The sequence below is a fragment of the Sitophilus oryzae genome, unplaced genomic scaffold (assembly GCF_002938485.1).
Source record: "Sitophilus oryzae breed Bouriz unplaced genomic scaffold, Soryzae_2.0 scaffold_359_pilon_pilon, whole genome shotgun sequence".
Taxonomy (NCBI): Eukaryota; Metazoa; Arthropoda; class Insecta; order Coleoptera; family Curculionidae; genus Sitophilus; species Sitophilus oryzae.
Window position 1 is genome coordinate 477312 of NW_022146928.1, and position 23288 is coordinate 500599.

At 30.5% G+C, this 23288-nt stretch overlaps 2 protein-coding genes across 5 annotated transcripts; one reads left to right on the top strand and one right to left on the bottom strand.

Moving 5' to 3' along the window:
* The first annotated feature begins 2981 nt into the window (after positions 1-2981).
* On the top strand, positions 2982-16942 carry LOC115885038. Of its 4 annotated transcripts, none has more exons than XM_030903788.1 (7): positions 2982-3088; positions 6117-6186; positions 12931-13082; positions 13146-13306; positions 14727-14865; positions 16172-16309; positions 16407-16942. In XM_030903788.1, the coding sequence occupies exons 2-7, from the start codon at positions 6181-6183 to the stop codon at positions 16597-16599; spliced, it is 789 nt and encodes a 262-aa protein (XP_030759648.1). In that variant the 5' UTR covers positions 2982-3088; positions 6117-6180; the 3' UTR covers positions 16600-16942. The 4 variants fall into 4 exon arrangements, with proteins under 4 accessions (XP_030759648.1, XP_030759647.1, XP_030759649.1 ...); XM_030903787.1 differs by lacking the exon at positions 2982-3088 and adding an exon at positions 3100-3199; XM_030903789.1 differs by lacking the exon at positions 2982-3088 and adding an exon at positions 6028-6046.
* A 3588-nt stretch (positions 16943-20530) lies between these two features.
* LOC115885024 (ruvB-like 2) lies at positions 20531-23066 on the bottom strand. The gene is made up of 10 exons (XM_030903767.1): positions 22922-23066; positions 22647-22760; positions 22450-22564; positions 22160-22316; positions 21811-22013; positions 21566-21754; positions 21399-21511; positions 21100-21314; positions 20797-21044; positions 20531-20698 (listed from the first exon to the last, which is right to left on the bottom strand). The coding sequence occupies exons 1-10, from the start codon at positions 22925-22927 to the stop codon at positions 20667-20669; spliced, it is 1392 nt and encodes a 463-aa protein (XP_030759627.1). The 5' UTR covers positions 22928-23066; the 3' UTR covers positions 20531-20666.
* Positions 23067-23288: the final 222 nt, after the last annotated feature.

Here is a 23288-nt window from a genome sequence, read left to right on the forward strand (position 1 = left end):
TATGTTCAAAAGCGCCACGGTGTGACAAATCACTAAAGCTTCCACACGAGAGTTCTTAAAACTATAATATTCTTTGCCATTACCTATTTATTTAATTAATGAATATAACACAATATTGTGACAAAGTATTAAAATTATTATATATATATAAAATACAAAAACTCTTAAAAAATTTAAAATAACCAATTTACAAATATAAAATATCATAAGATTTTAATCACCTAGTCAGTAATCTTTTCAAAACTTTGTAGAAAGAATATTTTTCATTTCCTCTGTATGATCAGGGGTGTAAATAATTTTTGTTACGCCAATGCTATATTTGAAGCCATATTTCCTCTCTTTTCTAAAGCTTAAAATTATCTTTATCTTGTTATAAACCCCAAACCTGCCTCAAATCTTTGATATTTGAAAATTACATAAACTACACCTACACTATCTACGTCGATATTAACTACTTGTAATGTAGTTTATGTAGTTTTTTTACATTAACAGCATAGAGAAAGTATAAACAATTTACTATCTTTCTCTATTATCCGCATATAAAAGTCCAGACTAAATAAGTCAAGAGGATTTTAAGGATTCTATTAATTGGTAAATGCACACTGCAGCCACCAACTAATATAGATCATACCAATTCTCACTGAAAGATAAGTTTCCATTTTCGGAAAATTTCTTATATTTTTTTTTTCAAAAGAGTTCCATGATCCGCATATATAAGTCCAGACTAAATAAATCAGGAGGATTTTAAGGATTCTATTAATTGGTAAATGCACACTGCAGCCACCAACTAATATAGATCATACCAATTCTCACTGAAAGATAAGTTCCCATTTTCGGAAAATTTCTTATATTTTTTTTCAAAAGAGTTCCAAAGAGAACACAGAAACTGCCGTTCTCTTTGAAACCCCCGCATGGTGTGAAGCGCCACCCTGTATAATAAAAAGCATATTTTTTATTTTAATTTTTAATCGGATTGTTGTCCTAAAAGATTTTTGTGGGACTCGACAAAGAGTTCTAACTCGAAAAAACTCTGGAATCTATAGTTTGTTCAACTAAAGATAATACAGTATGATCGAAAAAAAAACAGCGTCTAGTTCACTTGGAAATGACGATCGATAACACACACACATTCCCCCTATAATTTTACATATAAAATGACAGCGACCTTCATTTCATAGCCATTGTTGACGCCGTTTTTTTTTTCGATCATACGGTATACCGGGTGCGTCTCAAAGTCACCCCTATAACTTTTTTATTTTTTCAGACAAAAATTGAGATTTGGTATATTAATATATGACTAAAATTAGGATTGATTTACGTATTCAATAATTGTTTTCTGTCACGTCCTGTTTCGCCGGAAATGACTACAACTTTTATTGTTAAATGGTATCTTTGATGGTATCCTCGATCCTCGGTTTTTTGTTGCTTTATTCCATAGAAAATTATACTCTGAATAGAATGACGTATCATATGTCAGCTTTGACATTTTAGAATATGGTTTATTTCCTGGTTTATTTGAAATTGCAACATGCGATTCATAACGACAATTTGACTCGAAATACCAAGTATGTGGTACCAAATTATTCGTAAAAAAATGCTTTTTCTAAATATGCTAATGAGCCGCCCTCGTTCCATTTGAAAAAATTGAGATATGATTAAAAATACGATTTGGGCATCTTTTAACAAGCCAGGACAAGACACGAATAACATTAGACGATCAAATCTATTTTTCCAAGGCTCCTTGATTAAAAATTAGTGTTTTTAACACAGCCAGAAAAATAAAATTCAATTTTGTTTTAAGCAAAAATGTCGAAAGTTGACGTATGATGTCCAAAAAAATCCTTTATGGGTATTTCGCCACTGCTCTGCAATTAGACTCAATAAAACTAATATTAGACTCAACTTAATTTTTGCTTCCGACGACGGAAAGAGAAAACTTTCCGAAACGTTAAGCATTTTTTTCTTTGTTAGGCAAATTTGTATAACTGTAAACACAACTTCTGACAAGCAGGGTCCGTTTAGGTTTAGCGCAGAAGTGTTTACAAAAAATAACTATTTTATTTTGTAGATTTTTCTTGCAGTGCAGTGGCGAAATACCCATAAAGGATTTTTTTGGATAGATGAATCCGCCACATAGGTATAGACATTTTTTGACATATGATATGTCATTCTATTCAGAATTTCATTTTCTATCGAATAAAGTAAAAAATACCGAGGGTGCCATTTAAAAATCAAAAGTTGTAGTAATTTCCGGAAGGAATAATTCCCGAATAAATTAAAAATTAAAATAATTTCCGAAACAGGAAGTGACAGAAAACAATTGAATACGTCAATCAATCCTAATTTATGTCATATGCTAACATACCAAATCTCTTTTTTTTATCTGAAAAAATTAAAGTTATAGGGGTGAGCCACTTTTGAGACGGACCCGGTATAGAGATGGTCAGGTGACAGCTATTATAGTCTGAAATTTTATTTGGAAATCAGATTTCTGTATTCTCTATAATTTTTTAGATGTAGTTTGTCGAATTGTTCCTTCTCTCGCGAAACTAAAAATATCTATAGGTAATCACAAAATTTTGACACAAATATTAGACTACCTAATTAAAATATGCGAAATTTTATAATTAACAATTTATAAAGATTGTCAATGAACTACTAAAATTATTGGTATTATATAGGACTAGGACTATATATATATATATATATATATATATATATATATATATATATATATATATATATATATATATATATATATATATATATATATATATATATATATATATATATATATATATATATATATATATATATATATATATATATATATATATATATATATATATATATATATATATATATATAATATAGATCTGAATTTATTCTGTCCGTACTTACTAATATTTTTAAAGAATGTAAATAATAATAAAATGTATTCATTATTCTTTTTCATATTTCAGTGGACGGTTTTATTAACACCGGCTATACAAAACTTCGTCCTTGTTGCTGAAAAAAACTTTTGAAGATGGGGGGTACAGCTTTGTACATTCCTTGCAGTAAAGAAATATTTAATTTTCAACAAAAAGTAAGCATTTAGAGTGAAAGAGCTCTACGAATTGAGTGAAAGAGTTGTGTTGTTAATTTCGTTTGTTTGATTTTTTCTTAGTTCTTTTAATCAGTTTGAAATTAATTGAAGGTAAATATAAATACTGTATATAACAATTGTATCATATTTTTCTTCAAAAACTAGTTGGCAATGTAAGTGAATAATTGAAAATATAATAGTTTTATAAAATAAAGAAGTCAACAATATACTTTCATACATTATGTCATTGTCATTTGTATGCAATTATCTAGCTAAAATAAACACAACGTTTTAAAATATAATTTAATTATCAATATATCATGGCATAATCATGGTACGCTATGATAAAAAAACGACGTCAGCGGGTGCTATGAAATGAAGATCGCTATCATTTTATATGTAAAATTATACAGGGTGTTTCAAAAAACATGTGCCATCTCTCGTGGGAACATTCCTCGCGCAAAAATAAGATTTATTTTTCATATCAACAGGTCCGATTTTGCTTTGTTTCGTAGCTACAGGGTGTTAAAGTCTTAATAATCTTTCGAATTATTATAATTTTCTTCCAAGTACTTTTAGTGATTCGAATGAAATTTTGGGGGTAAAAGTTACTAAAAGTGCTACATATTTTAATGCTAAAAAAGTTTTGATAAATTCATCAGGCCTAATGAATTCAGCCTCCTTGATGACATAAACGCTATTTTATTAATCACAATTAATAAAATTTAAATAAAAGTAAAAATAATAAATTAAATATTTTAAAAAAGAAGAATGAAATTATTGGGCAAACCTACAGTAAGATTAGCCATGAAACACATTACCCGTAGACACTTAGTGTTTCTGCCTTCCGGCTCGTCAATACGGAAGGAATCAGCAACGATGAACTAGCGATCCTATCGACTAATCCTATCGATTTTATGATTCCTCCCGTATGGACGAAGCCGGAAGGCAGAAACACTAAGTGTCTACGGGTAGTCGTATTTTAGCCATGTTTCATGGCTAATCTTACTGTATGTTTGCCCAATAATTTCATTCTTCTTTTTTATTATAGCCCCCACGATAACATCTTTTGTTTATTAAATATTTTAACTAACTTATTTTTAAATATTATTATTATTAGTTATTATTACTATTAGCCCAACTTACAAATAAAAATTAATAAATACAAATTAAAAAAATAATAAGAATAATAATAGATATAATAAATTACAAAAAACCTAATTGTTAAAAGTTTTAACATCCTGTAACTCTAAAACTGTGCATTTCCATACCCATGTTTATAGGAACTTTTTTTATATTTTTTGATGAGGAATCAATGAGTACTTTTAATAAAGAGACAACTTTTAATCGGCATTAAACTGCTTACACTATTTCGCTAACAAGAGAAAAAAAAGTCAGTGGCGTACAAGCTTTTTTTAGAAAAATATTCTAGTGATAACCCATATGCACGTCCCTGGTGAATACGTCGACGTTTTTTTAGCTTTAAAATATGTCGCATTTATAGTAACTTCTACACTCAAAATTTCATTCGAAACAATAAAAATACTTGAAAGAAAATTATAATAAATCGAAAAAATATTAAGACTTTAACACCCTGTAGCTACGAAAAAAAGCGGAATGGGACCTATGTTGATATGAAAAATTAATCTTATTTTTACGTGAGGAATCTTGCCACGAGAGATGGCACATGTTTTTTGAAACACCCTTTATAGGAAATGTCATCGATGTTCATTTCCAACTGGACGCCGTTTTCTTTCGATCATACGGTATATGTAGCATATGTAGGTATATAATGTATATGATCAAAAAAAATCAATTGCAATAAACTTTGAACACTGACAGTCAAATTACATGCAATACCGATTAACAATTATTTAAGCCCCGTTTTCAGAATATCGACTGTCGCCAGCAGTGGCGCATCCAGAGAGTGAGTCTGGGAGGGGTAGTGGCAATATTTAAATAAGGTAATAGATTTAAATTAAATTTTCGCTTAAAGGTATTGTGACTATGGAAAAAAATAAACTTAGATTGCTCTAGATTTCTATTTTGATTGATATTATTAATTTATTTTATTTTAATTTGATGACTGATTGACCGATCAGATTTTCTTATTTATAAATTTCTTCCTGGGAGGGGTAATTACCCACATTACCCCTCCCGTATATGCGCCCCTGGGCGCCAGCAACATGAACCAATCAGATTTGTGCAAAATTCAAACAGCTGTCAATTGAATGTTGTGCAAATCTCATTGGTTCTTTTGACGTGTCGCTCGACAATACAAAGTACTGAGAACGGGGCTTATTTTCATAAACCACTGGTTAAACCATTATTTATTTTCCATCCCCCAACCTGCTTCATTATAACAGTTTTTGACCTACTCAACCTTATTAAATTGATATATTTTAAAAAAGCATTTAAAGTATTGTATGTCCGGGGTGATCAGATAAAAATGACTTCATAATAGGCGATGCACTAGCATTTGATTTGTCAGTCTATTGCTCAAGTTTTTTGTAAATGATAGCGGTTATTTTTTACAAATTTTTCAATAAATGAAACCAATAAAACAAGTATTTCAGAAACGCGTAAGTATTATATTGTATTTTTATATTTTTTTTTATGTTTTTACATTCTCAAATGAAAGATGAAAGAAAGTTGATCTAATCAGGGTTTTGACTTTGATTTGAGATTAAGATCTTTTTTAAGAATTTTTTGAGGATTTATAATTATTTTACATCCATCATGTAGTAAATATATTATCTTTTTCCGGTAAAATCATACTATTTATATTAGTAACATTGATTTATACTACCATTGTTAGTTTATAATTTATAATATTTACTTGTTAAATTACTTATCACGATAAAACAAATATTTCGGATGAATATTAATTAAATAATAAGCTTAACAAAAAATGTAGCAATGGCAAAAATGAAAATTAAACGAGTTACAATGCAATATGTAATTATACAAACAAGTAATACATTTAATTACGATGCTTTTCAATTACAGTTGTTGCGTTTTATTTTAGATTTAGTTCGAAAAAATCAATTAATAGAAAATAACACGTCGAGAGATTCCATCTTTATTCAGACATGAAGGTAAGTGTAGTTTAAATTTTAAAATAATTAGAAAAAACGATAAATTGGACTTATTTGCATTATTTTTTACTCTATTTCCCCCTTTTATATCCTACTTCTACTATACCTTCTCACATTAACCTACTGTTTAACTATATTTTAAAAATATCAATATATGTTATAAATAAGTTGCGTTACTAATGTGAATAATATCATTACCATTACCCTTGTTTATATTACTAAGGTAACTTAAATTGACGCTGACTTGTTTCGATGGTACGGTCTTTGGTACGGTATATTATACCGTATGATCGAATAAAAACGGAGTCCAGTTGGCTTGGAAATGACGGTCGATGACATTTCTCATATAAATTTACATATAAAATGACAGTGATCTTCATTTCATAGCCACCGCTGACGCCGTTTTTATTCGATCATACGGTATGATGTGTGAAAATATTCAGATCTTTGTTTTATAAATAGAGGGTTTTTTGTACCCCAACCACAATTTTTGTACCTACTTATTCACCCTGTAGTTGTGAGAGAAAATTTAAATAAAAGAAATACCTTATGGTCGAAAAAAACGACGTCAGGGATGGCTGTGAAACGAAAATCGATGTGGTGTGTCATCGATGTTCATTTTCAAGCCAACTGGACGCCGTTTTTTTTCAATCATGCGGTACAATGGCCAGCTAATTTCTTTTGTAATTTTGCCTTATAGAGAATTATTGTCGAGTGGATTTTTCTGCGTTGACATAGTTATACCGGGTTCGTCTCAAAAGTGGCTCACCCCTATAACTTTTTTATTTTTTCAGATATGACTTAAATTAGCATTGATTGACGTATTCAATTGTTTTTGGTCCCTTCCTGTTTCACCAGAAATGACTACAACTTTTGATTTTTAAATGGCACCCTCGGTATTTTTTTACTTTATTTGATAGAAAATTACATTCTGAATAAAATGACATATCATGCCAACTTTTGGCATTCTCGCTTAATCACAAAAATAAAAATAATAAAAAATCGTATTTTAAATTTCAAATTAGAATACAATGGCTATGTTAAAAACACTAATTTTTAGTCAAGCAGCCTTGGAAAAATAGATTTGATTGTTTAATGCTTTTAGTGTCTCGTCCTGGCCGGTTTAAAGATGCCCAAATCGTATTTTTACTCATATCTCAATTTTTTCAAATGGAACGAGTGTGGCTCATTAGCATATTTGGAAAAAGCATTTTTACGAATAATTTGATACCACACACTTGGTAGTTCGAGTCAAATTTTCGTTATGAACCGCATGTTATAATTTCAAATAAACCATATGCCAAAAAGATCAAAGTTGACATATGATATGTCATTCTATTCAGAGTAACATTTTCTATCGAATAAAGTAAAAAAATACTGTGGGTACCATATAAAAATCAAAAGTGGTTGTAATTTCCGGCGAAATAAGAAGTGGCCAACAACAATTGAATGCGTCAATCAATCCTAATTTATGTTATATACTAACATACCAAATATTGTTTTTCTATTTGAAAAAATAAAAAAGTTATAGGGGTGAGCCACTTATTTTGAGACGCACCCGGTATAGTTTTATAGTTTAATATCGGTTATTTCTTTTAAAATTAAAAATCCTCATTAACCTTGTGCCCAAACGCATGTTAATGAGTAAACGAAATATTAGACATATAATTAGAAAAATATTACTTTTCTTAGACAATATTTAACCTTGATGGTACAAAACGACGTAAATAATCATATGTTTGCTTTGTAAATTATCATAATCTATAATAGTTTCAATGTTCTGTGATACGTTTTTAATAATAATAATTTTTAGTTTTAAGAAATGGGTAAAGTAGTAATATCACTAACAACATTTTCAACACAGTAAACTCATTTATTATACAAAGTTATTGCAAAGGAAGAACACCCAAATAATTTTTTACGAATATGTGGAAAAATACAATTTTGTTTGAAATCTTTGGTCTTGCAACATAAAATTTTACAAATCAACCTTAGTGATAATTTTAATATCGGTGATGTTAGCAAGTTTAGCGAAGCTTACCTTGTAGCATGTAGAATGAGTGGAAAGGTGGTTAATCATTGCGACCTTAAAGATCTATTGTGTCCCCCTTTCTTGAGTTATAACTCATCATACAGTCTATAAGCATAACTCATAATACATGAGGATCTTCCTCTTGTAGGGGGACAAGATATTTTTCGTCCTCGTCTGACAACAGATTTTCATACACCGGAGAGTGGACATTTACCTCCTACGAGAGTATACACTCTTACACAGGTGGGTTTTAGCCCTCCGTGCCCTTCACAGTCGAAAAAGAACAAAAAAGAACTTGTCTCCGCCTGAGGTACCCGGGAGGTGGGGGCTGGAGGATCTGTCTCCATTTTCTCCACCATCTCGTTTTCCGAATCTATAATTTGAGGTCAAATCCTATTGTGAGGACCATGGCCCTCCTCCCTCGATTGATGACTCGCTAGAGAAAATCTAAATAAGCAAAAAAATAATTCTAGGGTGCATATACGGGAGGGGTAATGGGGATAATTACTCCTCCCAGGAAGAAATTTATAAATAAATAAGTTCAAGAATTCGTTAAGACAGTGAACATACACACAACTGACATTATTATGTATTTAATCGTTGGACAGATTATACTATACATCTAGGAATCCCATACGTCTGGATTTATTCGCACATCCGGTCCGGCCCGGATTTGGAAAATCTTCCGGGAAACCTGACCGCAAAAACCTGACCGGGAAACCTGAACTGTAAAAAACATTTTACAGTTCTCCAAAAAATCCTATATGGGTATTTCGCCACTGCAAGAAAATCTACAAAATAAAATAGTTATTTTTTTGTAAACGCTTCTGCGTTAATCCAAACAGAAACTACTTGTCAGAAGTTAGGTTTACAGATATACAAATTTTCCTAACGAACAAAAAAATTCTTAACGTTTCGGAAAGTTTATCTCTTTCCGTTGTCGGAAGCAGAAAAAAAAGAAAAAAAAACTATTTAAAATTCAACTATTCGAGAACACTTTAGTTTTTTAAAACAGATACGTCTACAAAAACCGTTGACGTTCTATTAAAATGACATTATATCAAGTTAAACTTCAAAATTAACAATTACTACCTGATAACAATTACTTAATAAAGTAAAACCAAAAAGCCCCAAACTTTCTGTATGATTATTTTTAATTTTTACGTATGTTATGTTTATTTATGTTATGTACCAAACCAGACATCTACAGATGCAAGAGCAATACATTTATTTTTATTAGATTGTATTAAAAAAGCTCCTTTTATTTTTCTTTTAGAGGATATCGCTGCTTTCATTATAATTTTGGCGTTATTAAAATTTATTCTGTGCCCTGTGTCTCATGAATGCTGACAAATCTTATATTTGTGAAAAGTTCCCTTTCTTAAATAATCTTTATAAATTTTAATTCGAACATTAAGGGTCTAGATGTTTCACCACTGTAAAATTTATCGCATTCACATGGTATTTGGTATATTACATTTTTTATTTGTTGTTCTGTATTCATTGGTTTAGCAATGTGATAAAATGGATCTAAGTGTATTTTGTGTTTTGGAAGATATTGGTATGTTATATCGTTTTCCTAATCTTGGAAATGAATCCGCCAATAGGTATAGACATTTTTTATTTCACAGTTACAGTTGAATTAATTTCTCAGTTACTTTGTTGAATATTTTAGTCTCTACGATGCTACAGCTCTACTTAACCGACGCATGTTCAAAAGTACCCATTTCTATACTTTGGCGCTGAAATTTTTCGGTTCTGGTGCACTCCTGGAAAGTGAATGTTTTTTTGGTTTATATTTCGGGACTATTATTTGCCTCCTATAAAAGTTCGTAAATAAATTTATAGTTTCTTTTTTGCGACGTCCGGATTTTGTCCGGATTTCTGAGTTCACTTGTCCGGAATTTCCAAAAGCCTTTATACGACAGAAAAACAAACGTCAGAGTTGGCTTGGAAATGATGAGCGCTGTCTTTTATTATATTTTATACGTAAAATAATATGGTGAATGTCATCCATAGTCATTTCTAAGAGTTCTAAGCCACACACAAGTCTCGACGCAGTGTTTTTTTTTCAATCATACAGTGTATATTCATACAATCATTTTTGAATTCTAACCCAAGAGCAATGCATCTAAACCCACTAACTTATTTTTAATTCTATTATTTAAATATTACGAAAAATTATTCTATTTTTAAATTCTTCGTCTTCTAAAATACACATTAACTCGTATGTAGTTCATCTTCTACCAACCTGATTTAAACCAGCTACCATACCTACTTACCATGAATTTTAGGTGACCCAACCTTGATGATGTTTAAAAATGTCATTATATGGTGTTCGCTCTTAAAAATGATAGTAATACCACAGGTAATACATTCTTTTGATGACCTTGACCTAAAGTACATCTTAAACTCTTAAAAACCAATGTCTTTATTCATTGCTTAAAACATCAATAACGCATTGTATTTTAAACTGGTATATTGATTAGACATGTATGGTTATGCGATATTATGTAGACAAAAGATGAATACGAGGCTGAAAGATAAATTTAGATAGTGGATAGTGGCAAACAAAAGCGGTTTATACCAAGTATACCTACAGGGTGTTTCAAAAAACTTGTGGCAACTCTTGTGGAGAGATTCCTCACGTAAAAATAAGATTTATTTTTCATATCAACATAGATCCGATTCTGCTTTGTTTCGGGGCTACAGATATCAAAGTTTTATTTTTTTTTCGATTTATTATAATTTTCTTCCAAGTACTTTTAGCGTAAATTAGGTCTTTTGTAATTATTTTAACTTCCATTTTTTTATTTGAATTTGCTGTAGGTTGGACTAATAGTAATTATAACTAATAGAAATAATATTTAATAATAAATTAGATAAAAAAATAATTTATCTATTTTATTTTTAAATTAATTTTATTGTGATTAATAAAATTGCGTTTATCTCATTAAGGAGATCGAAATCGACAAAATATCAAGAGACAACTTTTAATTGGCATTAAACGGTCTATACAAAAAAAAGTGGCGTACGTGTTTTTTTTCGAAAAATATTACAATGATAACCCATATGCACGTGCAATAAAGCAAAAAAAAATGAAGACTTTAACTGCTTTAGCTACGAAATAAAGCAGAATCGGACCTATGTTAATATGAAAAATATAACGTACCATTATGGTAGCGTTATGGCGTACCATTATGGCAGCGCACCAATGTATACGTACCATTAGAGTGATTGTTGGTTCGAGTATTACAGAATATAATTACTACCATTATAGATATTGAAGAAAACAAATAAGTGTAATAATAATTATTTATTTATGATCTACATATTACTTCTTAATTAAAAATTAATTAAAATTACAAATCTAAACATATAACAGAAAAAACTACATAATAAAAAGAAATGAACAATCCAATGTGTGGACCATGTATGAATCTACTGTATGATCAAAAAGTTTCACGATTCCAGGATCTTTATTTTGACAAATTAGGAAATTCCGATGTAAATTCCCATAAGATAAGATTTTATCTCTAATCACAAAAAAACGCGTGATCATAAAACTTGATCAAAAAGCGTTTAGGTTAGGTTAGGTTGATGGGGTTTGGGATCATGTTTGATCCCTCACTCGGAGTCCTTGGGCCCATTGCGATACCCCTGTTATTGTTGTACCAAACCTTCCTCTCATTCTTTCTTTGCGTTAAAGCACTTCCAGCTCCATGCAAAGTTCCCGATATCGCTGATGTTGGCTACTGCTGCTTCCTCTAGTCCCTCCAAAAAATCTTGCCCTAGAGTTTTAAAGCGTCGGTATTCCAGTACCGGACAGTGGTACAGCAGGTGCTCTATAGTTTCTTCTTCCTCTCCGCATTCTCTGCAGCAGTCGTCGTTGGAAACCTTCCATCTCACAAGGTCCGTGGGACAGTTTCCAGTGATGACACCTACAATTATGCGTACTAGGTCCTTCTTGTGCTCTAGTAGTTGTTTTGTCTTTTTGCTATCTACCACTGGCCATAGTCTTCGAGCTGTAGCGCAGTCCTCACGGTGTTGCCACGTCTCTTGCTGCTTGGCCTTGATGGCAGTTCCTATAGCTTCCTTCAGTGTGTTGATCGTCACAAGTGGTGGGTTATTTGCCACGGCCTCTCCCCTGGCCCCGTCTTTGGCGAGTCTGTCTGCTTCCTGATTGCCCACCACATTGCTGTGGCCTGGCGCCCAGCACAGAGTAGCTCCGCCCTGACGCAGCCAGGACAGTGTTTCTCGGCATTCCATCACAGTTTTCGATCTCACTGATTGTATGGTGATGCTTCTTAAAGCGGCCAAGCTGTCAGTAGTATATCACTATATCCCTTATTGGTCTATCAGCAATTTTCTCTCGTATACAACTAGCCGCTTCCTTTATGGCGTAAACCTCTGCTTGTAGAACATGACAGCCATCCGATAGCCTTAAAGATCGTCGGATGTCTAGTTCCTCTTAGAAGATGCCTATACATGTGCCTCCTGAAGTTGCGGAAGCATCTATGTAGACTGCTATCTCTTCAGTGTTCATTACTCGGTTGCTTTCCCATTCTTCTCTTGTCGGGATGCGAATCCATATCTTTTCTTCCAAATCATGTTTGGTGGTAATTAAGTATAATAAGTAATAAGTATAATTAATAAGTAAATTTAAAATTTATTTTTAATAAATTTTCTATAAATTTGCTAATTATTTTTAGATTGAGTACATCTTATCAAGTCAAATTATATTAATAGCAATTGGAAAAACCGTAGGATATGATTTCAATCCAATTCTTATTGTTGACCAAGGAACAAATGTCATGATAGAGTTATCCAGTAAACATCCTTACTGTAATATCCAAACTGATAGGTAAGATAATACATAATTTATGTGTTGTCCAGCCGTCATTCTAACATGTAGGGAATATTTTAGACATCGTATAAGAATAAATTTGCGAATGGCTGATGTTTCAAAGGTATACAGAGTGCCAGAAACGGATATAATGAAATATGTAGAAATATGCAAAAATAAAACAGCCAATGCAAATTTACAAAACATATTTAGTTTTCCAGGAACAAAATGGTGCGGACCAGGTTAGTAAATAGTAGATGTAATCTGACCAGCGAGAGAATATCTGATTTCGACAGACGACGTCCAAAAAATGACAATCTGCTTTTCAGTAAAAATGACAGATAATAACTATGACTGTCATATATCACATCATTGGTCAGACTATATACTAATAAAATGTTGACATAGCATACATGACCAAGTTTAAAAAAGAGGATAGAGATTCTGTAAAATAATAATTTCAAATAATTTTAGGATATATACCATTTGAGGGGTCCAGGAAAAACTTGATAATCGGCAATTTCTTAATTTTAGGATTTTACAATATTTACAATACGGAAATTTCCGGAAACTTCGGCAGCATATTCTGCAGATAAAAATAGGTAAGAAAATGTCCTAAAATTCTTAGATTCGGAGATACAGGAATGTAGAAGTTTCATATTTATTTCGATTTTATCCAAATAATTTCTGAAGTAACGTCAATATTTGGATGAAAATTGGTATCTGGGAGTTTTTTGACATGAGAAATTTGATTTTAATATCAATATGACTCCTATTTGTAGGGGGTGCCACATACATGTGTTTTAACTAGTTTGAAGAACAATAACTTTTCGTCTGTACCTGTATAAAACTACTGGATGAAAAAATACACGTTTCCATGATTTTCTACTTAAAAAATGTCTCTTGGTAAAAATCGCTACGAGCAACCATTCTCAAGATATTTAGAATGGAAACAGTCAATACATGTCATTATTTACAAAAAAATAAGCATGTCGAGTAGATAGTTATTTGACTAAAATGATAAATTTGGGAACTTTTTATTTTTTAAATCAATAATAATTTTTTTTTCGAAAAAATGATAATAAAGCAGTTTCTGTTTAAGTTTTTGCACAAAAACATTTCAATTGTATGATTTCAATCTAATAATAATTATTTAGTCAACGTATTTTTTGTCATTTTTTTTACATTTTATGTCAATGACGACAGGTATTGATAATTTCGATTCCAAATATCTCGAGAACCGTTACTTTTAGCGATTTTTAATTAAATAAAATTGAGACTTCTACACCCTGTATCTCCGAAACTAATTTTTAATACATTTATACGAACTTTTTTATTTATTTTTACCTGCAGAATATGCTGCTAAAGTTTCCGGAATACAGATCGGACCACCCTGTATAGTAGGTGTAACTAGTCCCTACAAAATGTATAAACTCTGCAGGGCAATAAGTGACACAGGTGGCATGTTAAATCCTATGATATATACCTAATAAAAATATCAAATACAGGGAGAAAACCTGATAACCACCAGCCGTCCAGTGCTCTCCTGTAAATTAGTAAAATGGCGCTTATCATGTTTTTCCCTTGGCCACTTCATTTCCTATAATAATATAATTAAAATATATAAAATAAACATTCTAAAAATGTTTTAGTTCGTTTTAGGAGATACTGCAAAGAGTAACAGAGAATTGGGAGTTTTCTTTCAAGAAGATGAATGCTGCAGAGAGCATGATAGCTGTTCAAGATATATTGATACAGGTGTTTGCCGAGGAGGTGTGTGTAACGACTCTCCATATACCAGGTTATTATAAATTATATATTTTCCCTTCCACACCACATATTAATATTAATAGATTTTCTACTATATTCAATATTGCCTATCCAATGTCTACTAAAACTATACTAAACAATAAAATAATAGATCAAAGTACGATTTGTACGTATAACTAGACCACTATTATGTAATATTTTTATATGTAAAATATAAAGTATGTCCAAAAAGCCAGGAAAGATTTCGACAGACGACATGACAAAAATGACAGAAATTACAAATTATCTCTGAAATAAAATGACAGAGAACAACTGTCATGTATCCTCTCGTTGGAGAGACTTTATTTGTGATTTTTCCATTTATTTGGAGAAACAATGTTTAATTGCTCATAAAATATCAGAAAAAAAACGAATTAACCTTATAAAAAAAATTAGTTCAAAAGAACACACAACTCAGTTATATTTCAAATACATTATTTTAAATCAAATAAATTGTATTATAACACAGGGTCTTTCAGAAAACATGTGCAATCTGTTGCCAAATGCATTCTAGAAATAACTGACATTTCTCTTGTTAATAAAATTGTATAGGGCGTTTAATGCCGATTAAAAGTTATCTTATAACTAAATAATTAATAAAATAAAAATAAAATTAGTAAATTATTTCTTTAATATAACTTATTATTAAACTGTATAACACTGATGTTTAGTGCTACCTACATTCCTACATCAAATTCAAGAAAATCATGTATTTAAAAAAATTACAAATAAAATTTAATACAAGACATATTTTTATAAAGTTTTAATAGAGTTATTGTTTCCCTTTAGCCCCTCAGTTGACATTAAAAATGTTTAAAGATTGCTATTAGATTAAGGCAAATTAATAAAACTGCGTTTATCTCATGAAGGAGACAGAAAGCGACAAAATATCAAGGGACAATTTTTAAACGACATTAAACAGTCTACATAATTTTACCAACAAGAGAAAAAAAGTCAGTGGCGCACATGTTATTTTTAGAAAAATATTTTAGTAAACCTGCTAAATTTGTCGACATTTTTAAGAATAAAATATGTAGCACCAGCACCACAGGTAGCATTTATACGAGTAGTAACTTTTACCCTCAAAATTTTTTTCGAATCGCTAAATGCGCTTGGAAGAAAATTATAATAAATCGAAAGATTATTAAGACTTTAATACCCTGTAGCTACGAAACAAAGCAGAATCGGACCTATGTTAATATGAAAAATACTTCCTATTTTTACGTGAAGAATCTCCCCACAAGATATGGCACATGTTTTTTGAAACACCCTGTTTACTTTAATTATTCATGTTTTAGATCCCATTGTGAGTGCGATAATAAATTTAAAACATGTTTACAAAACCTTAGAAGTCCAGTTGGTAACTTAATTGGAGAAATATTCTTTAACGTTATTGGAATGACTTGTTTTAAAGAGGTGCCTCCATGTAATGTCGAGTAGGTTTGAGAATTATTATAATAACAACTAAACTATAAAAATAATTAAAGTATATTAGGATATAAACTATTTGTTATAATGCCTTATTTATTTTAGGGATCCAAAGACCAGATTAACTATCACACAAGAGTACATAACGTCATATTTTAATGTGGGAGGACTTAATTGTAGCCTAGAATTCAAGACGACAAGCCAGTTTAAGCCAAAGAAACCTTACAAACACTCGATTTTATTAAGTATTAAAAGAAAACATTTACTTATAATTCAAACATTATTTAGAAAAAATTAATATTGAAACATTTCATTCATACATATTATATTTTAAAAATGACCTGTCAAACCTTTATTTTATTTTGTTTCCATGTTTTCTTTCAGTCTATATAGCACGAGAGCTAGCAACGTCGGAAAAACAGGTATTTTAAGAGGGGTGGAACTCTGTAACGAAATAGCGATCGGTAGCGATGAAGAATACTGTCGCTTGCCGTTTAGTTTGTACGGCCAAGGTCAGTATTCTTTATCGCTACCGATCGCTAATTAGTTACAGAGTTCCAGCCCAGTTGATATATCTTTTAACTGGCTGCCCGTAAACGTTGCGTTCCGCATTGAAAGAAGATTCTATATTTTTATTAGTCCTTTAAATTCTAGTATAGAATATAAATCCAATATGTCTCCATAGCGCAGTGCGTAGAGTTTCCGACCACGAACCGATGATCCAGAGTTCGAATCCGGGTCAGGGCAAATACTTTTTTATTTTATTTTCGTTTATATTCTGATAGTAAAGTATTAAATATTTGTTTTTTTTTAATTACCAGAATTATTTAACACTTTACTATCAGAATATATACTAAAATAAAATAAAAAAGTCTTTGACTTGACCCGGATTCGAACTCTGAATCATCGGTTCGTGGTGGGAAACTCTATGCACTACGCTATGGAGACATGTTCGATTTATATTCAATATTAGAATTTATAGGACTAAATTAATAAAAAAATAGATCTTCTTCCGATGCGCAGTAGTGAACGCAACGGGTATCGGCAGCCAGACCGGCCGCATGCTGTTCCAGAGAGCATAGTAAAAGATATATCAAAGAGCCAGACGTCTTAAAATACCTTCTCGAAAACGTAGCTAGCTATTAGACTAATATCTGTCGATATAACTAGATTAATTTATTCAATATAGTCTTCCGGGTATTTCGCCACTATAAGAAAATCTGCTAAATAAAATAGTTATTTACAAATTTGCCTAACGGACAAAAAAGTGTACAGGGTGTTTACAAAAATAACTATTTTATATTATAGATTTTCTTACAGGGGCGAAATCCCCAGAAAACTTTTTGAAGAACTGAATTAAATTAATTTATTTTTTCTTTTACATACATAAGAATTTCTTACGCCCGCTTATAAAAGTCCAAAATACCCGAGTTATTAAAGATGGAAAATTAAACAATGATATTTAAAAAAATTGAGCCACCGTTTTTTTTCTGTATTTGCATCCCTTTTAGAGATTAAGAAACTATACCGTGGGAAAATTTGCGGTCAGGCAGTTCTAAAAAGTTTTCTAAAATATACAGAAAATTTTAAAAGAAAATGCACGATTTTCAATATATTTTTTTGATAAAAAACCTCAATAGACCTCATAGGTCGAAATATACCACTCCTAAAAATATTTGCACTTATTTAAGACCCATCCTGTATATAAACAATACATACAGGGTCGGTAATATGTATAGGAACTAGTAGTGGGAACTATCGAATGAATACTATCGAAACATTCGATAGTTGCAATTCATTCGAATAATTCGATAGTTAGTAAGAAAACATTCGTTGAAAACTATTCGAATAAAAATTATCGAATAGATCCGTCATCTGCCTTGAAATATTGTATTCTAGTAATTCGGCAGCAAAAACCATTCATTTATAAAATTCATTCATTTATGAAATTCATTTATTCGTCAGGATCGATTATAATAAAATATTAACTGAATTTTAGTTGTCGCCCGGCGACGTAGGTTTTTTTCCGAGAAAGCGGTCGGTGGCAATGCTATGAAAGAAGCCGGCATCTTTGATTTTTTGCGGAGTCATATATAGATAAGGACACATTATTTTTTTTATTGAGGTGCTAGTATTTACAAAGAAAATACATTATGAAGGGCGCTGTTGCCATATTTTTGTATTAGTTGATATTAGCAAAGAATATTATTGTTTGGCTTTAGTTAGTTAGGGATAGTATGTCTATATAATCTGCATTTTTTTATTAATATTCTGTTGTTACACTGCAATAATACTTGTTATTTTGGATGTAGGAAAATTATTTTTAATGTTTTTAAGCAAAGACTGGTTTAATAAATAATAATAACAGTAATAATTTGTTATACCTATTAACAACAAAATTTAAAATCATTTAATATAAATATTTTTTTAAGTAGTAGCAAAATATAAACAACAAATTAGATGTCAAAATTATTTATATTAGATCCTATTTAAAAATAATATAGTCTCTAATTTTTTGGCAACGTTGGTTTATTAAATAATAATAATTACAGAACTAATTTGTTATATTAACAACAAATTTTAAAATCATGAAATATAAACATTTATTAATTTTCTAAGCAAGCGGTGTAATGGAAGGAAAATATAAATAAAAAATTAGAAATCTAAATTATTTATATTAGGTGCTTTATATTACTATTTAAAAATTATATTTACTTTTACTGGCATTTACTTTAAAAAATAAATGAAATATTTCTTCGCAAAAACTACATGTAAGAGAATTAGCATAAACAAAATACAAACATCGTTAACTTTTTTTTAAATTGGCACGTGTAAAATTTTCATTTTAATTTTCTCACCCCATAGTTTGAGTTCGATAACCATTTATTTAACCACATTACTTAAATATAATTATTAAGTTCCAACTAATTCATAGGTATTATTAAAACATCTAAAATACAAATATGTATTTTTAAAATTAATTGTAAGTTCATCTCATCTCTCTTAAAAATTGCTACTTCTCAAAATTTCCCATTAAAAAATAGACCATATACCATATAAAATGAAATAATTGAAAGATCGGACTACGGAAAACCACACAAATTATCGGAAAATTTTTGACCACCTGCACATGTACACAATCAATTAAAGATAACTACTATTTTAGTATTTTAACTATTTTAATAAACGCAAAAATAGCACAGTATTTATACGGCGAAGTTATAAAAATTTGGAAGAACCAATAATGCACTGACGCATACAAAATCCAAACGAATACTAAATTTCATTTATCAAAAGCATTCGATAGTCGTGGCTCAACGATAACCATTTAGTCGCACGGCGAGGTTGTCACATATGCTTTAGTTTACAAATGAATGAATGATTTTATTCGAATAAAACCATTCGATAGTTGAAATCATTCATTCATTAACCATTCGATAGTCTAATTCATTCGATAGTTCCCATCGCTAATAGGAACGGTCGATTAATGGATACAATATACGAGGTACCGCATATTACAATTATTCCTTCAATTCTAAGCAAAAACCGAAATATGTACACACAATGTATACAGCGTTTCCGATTTATTGACTTTTGAAAATATCACTTAAACAATTCCATTTAATTAATTTCGATGCGTTTAGTTTCATTTAACGATGCCATTCTGCGGAAACTGTGATACTAAATAGTATTTGACATTAGTTCTTAAGTTAGCATTTATAGATGAATAACATGAGATTAAATCAAAACTTCATGATTCGGAAATGGTTGAATTTAGGTACATTATGTGTATTACGATTATTGCTTAAAATTGAAAGAAGAATAATTGAAATATGCAATATACAATATATAGGTTGCATTTAAAAAAAATAATTTTGATGTACCACAAGTTTATGACCGACTCTGTATACTTAATTTTACTACTAGCTAATAGACATTTAGAAACCCTATACCTTTTGTATTTAACTTTTTGCGGTACCTTGTATATTTTACCACAGACAAGTTATTTACCCCCTATAAGAATAAAATAGAGGGGAGTGTAATGGAATGAGAGAAATCTCTTGGGGGCTAATATTACAATATTTTTTGTATCTTTTATTAGTTCATGTTTTTGATTTTGCATCTGACTAATCACAAATTGTATGAATGCAGTAAAATAATAACTAATATAATCTATAATTAATGTAACAAGCAGATAGAAACCAACAAAATATACAAGCATCCTACTAAAAAAAATATATTTATTAATAATTCAGAATTATTTTAAATAAAGTTTTAAAAAAATATATTTTAAAACGCACATTACATTAATTAAAATAATTATAGAGTGAATTAAAATACTATCAAACCTGGAAAAGTCTGGATCTAATTTACATCCATCTTGTCTTCCCCCTCCACTGGAAAATAAAATATATTAGATGTGCTGGGTTGTATTTGTGGTCATTATGCTTCAAATATATTAAGAAATATATTTATAACAGGTAATATAACTTACTTTCATTGAACATAAATTCTTGTTGATACTCCTTAAGAAACTGTACTGATCTACCTTCATCAAAAAACAACTGATATGCTCTTTTTATATCTTCTACATCAACTTCATGAGCTTTTCTCTTTCTTGCAATCAAACTTGAAGTCATAATAAGTTGCATACCATATCGCAAAGATGTCTCTTTAGAAATCCTAGTAAGTACTGTTAATGCATTATCTGACATTTGGCAATCCTCTTCCTCACAACGAATACTGCAGATAGAAAAAATTAAACTGATTTAGTCGAGTGAAATTTTCGAATTCAAACCTAAGAATTTCTTTAAGTTCTTTCTCATCATAAGGTGTGGTAGGGACTATTATAGTTCTATCAAGCAGATCCAATGGAATACCATGAGGCGATTTGTAATTAGTTCCTCTGATTTTAGTAATACCACGATTTGTAGCCATTATTACTATAGGCGCCATTTCATTCTCTAACGCTCTGTTTAGGAAAGAAAAACATTCAATGTCTAACATATGAACCTAAAAACAAATACATATATTTTACTTTTAGGTAAGTATAGTAAATTAGACAGGACTTTGCAGCCAAAAATATAATAAGCTTACCTCATCTATAAATAAAACACCTGGTATAATTTCTGCTTTTCCCTCTTCCCTCCATTCAGCCACTTTGCCATTAATCTGCTCTCTAACCTCTGGTTTAATTTCTCCTGTATCACCTAAAGATTGATTTTTATTACAGAATAATTCTTTAAATATTTAAGAATACATACCAGAAAATAGAGCCAAGAAACCATGAGTTCTACTATTAATTACATCAATTTCGTGTAAAGTAACAGTATGTACAACCTCTCTCCTTTTTTGAAGCTCACCCTCTGGACACTGCACAAATCTTGTTTGCTGTCCTGTTGCATCATAATCACGAGCTCTCGCAAATGATCTTCCCAGGCGGGTGATTTTGCCTGATCATGTACATACATGTTAATAAAAATAAAAAAAATAATTTAAATATCAATACCTGTGGCTTTATCAATAGTTATTACATCACCAGACTGAACTTTTTCTTTCAAAATACTGTCAATCATTTTTCCACCAAGATCATATACTGTCTCCATGTCAGTCGTTTTTAGGATCAATTTTCCAACTTTGGTACCTACACCTGTAGCTGGTCTTTCAATTTGAACTTCTACTACTTCACCTTCAATAATTTCACTTTCTTCTCTATAGAGAACAAAAATAATTTTAAAAAAATTGCCCCTTTAAAATTAACTCCTACCTAATATATTTCCATTTTATTAATAACAGGAGTTATAAATTTGAAATCATATTTTATAAAATAAATTATGAAAAATATTTATAACACTCACTTAATTCTTACTCCAATACTTTTTCTAATGGCTTGAGTGAGAGCCTCGGTTTTACTCATCTCCAAAGAATATATTTCTGAGCCAGCCATACTTGTAAATGGTGTGTCATATCCTAAGGCAGCTGCTAATGCGGTGGCTATTGCAGTTTTGCCAGTACCTAAGTTAGGTGAAGAAGTATCAAATTCACAAAAATAATCAATACATGTTTGATCAATATTATACATATATTCAAAAAATTCATTGTTAAAGACTAGATTATACTGTTAAAAGGCTAAAAGTAACATATTTACCAGGTTGTCCAGCTAATAAAACAGCTCTGCCAGCTATTCGACCATCTCGAACCATTTGTAACACTATTCCAACCGCTCGCCTTGCCGATACTTGGCCTACCATTCCTTGAGACACCTATATCAAAAACCAGAATATAAAATACTATAGATATACCAATACACCCGTTAAAGCTAACTAATTTGATAAACACACTTACATGTCTGGCCTCAAGACTGTCGTCTAATCCTAAACCACGAATGTGTGAATGTGCTCCTATTCTCTCTACCCGTGTTGTCTCACGGACTTCGGCAATCTTGGCTGCAGCTGCAACCTGCAAATAAGCGTAGTTTTGATTTATTTTAAAATATTTAAGCGGCACGATTGTATTTAAGGTTAGATTTATTGCAATGTGAATACATTTGTGTAATTTATTCGACTACAAAATTTTAATAGTAGGTTGAATATTTCAAAATTAGGTAAGATTATTCTTACCGCCATTATATCCAATTGTTAACACCAAATTCTTAAATTACAAGAAGAATTATTCAAATGTGTATTTTGGTATTTTATGATTTAAATTTTTAAAAATCACTGGAAAACAAAGTGCCACCAACCAAAATTAGTAAAATTACCAATATCTGTCAATGGATAATATAAAAAATCCCTAAATAGAATATTGAGAACGAGTAGAAAACCTCCTCTTTGGTATACGCTCTCCATATTTTTTTATTTTATTAGTTAATCTGTGTTCAGTAACTGTTTATATCTTTGGTTTATATTGAACAGATTGAACAGTATTAAAAAACTTTTACAAAACTGTAGATGTACATTTTTTACGTTTCTAAAAAACGGAGAAAAA

Coding starts and splice junctions, on each gene's coding strand:
- LOC115885038 (XM_030903788.1), top strand. Junction 13,083..13,145: donor TGTAATATCCAAACTGATAG/GTAAGATAATAC, acceptor GGAATATTTTAG/ACATCGTATAAGAATAAATT. Junction 14,866..16,171: donor AACGACTCTCCATATACCAG/GTTATTATAAAT, acceptor TTCATGTTTTAG/ATCCCATTGTGAGTGCGATA.
- LOC115885024 (XM_030903767.1), bottom strand. Junction 21,315..21,398: donor GTGTTTTATTTATAGATGAG/GTAAGCTTATTA, acceptor ATTTGTTTTTAG/GTTCATATGTTAGACATTGA. Junction 21,045..21,099: donor GAACTTAAAGAAATTCTTAG/GTTTGAATTCGA, acceptor TTCTATCTGCAG/TATTCGTTGTGAGGAAGAGG.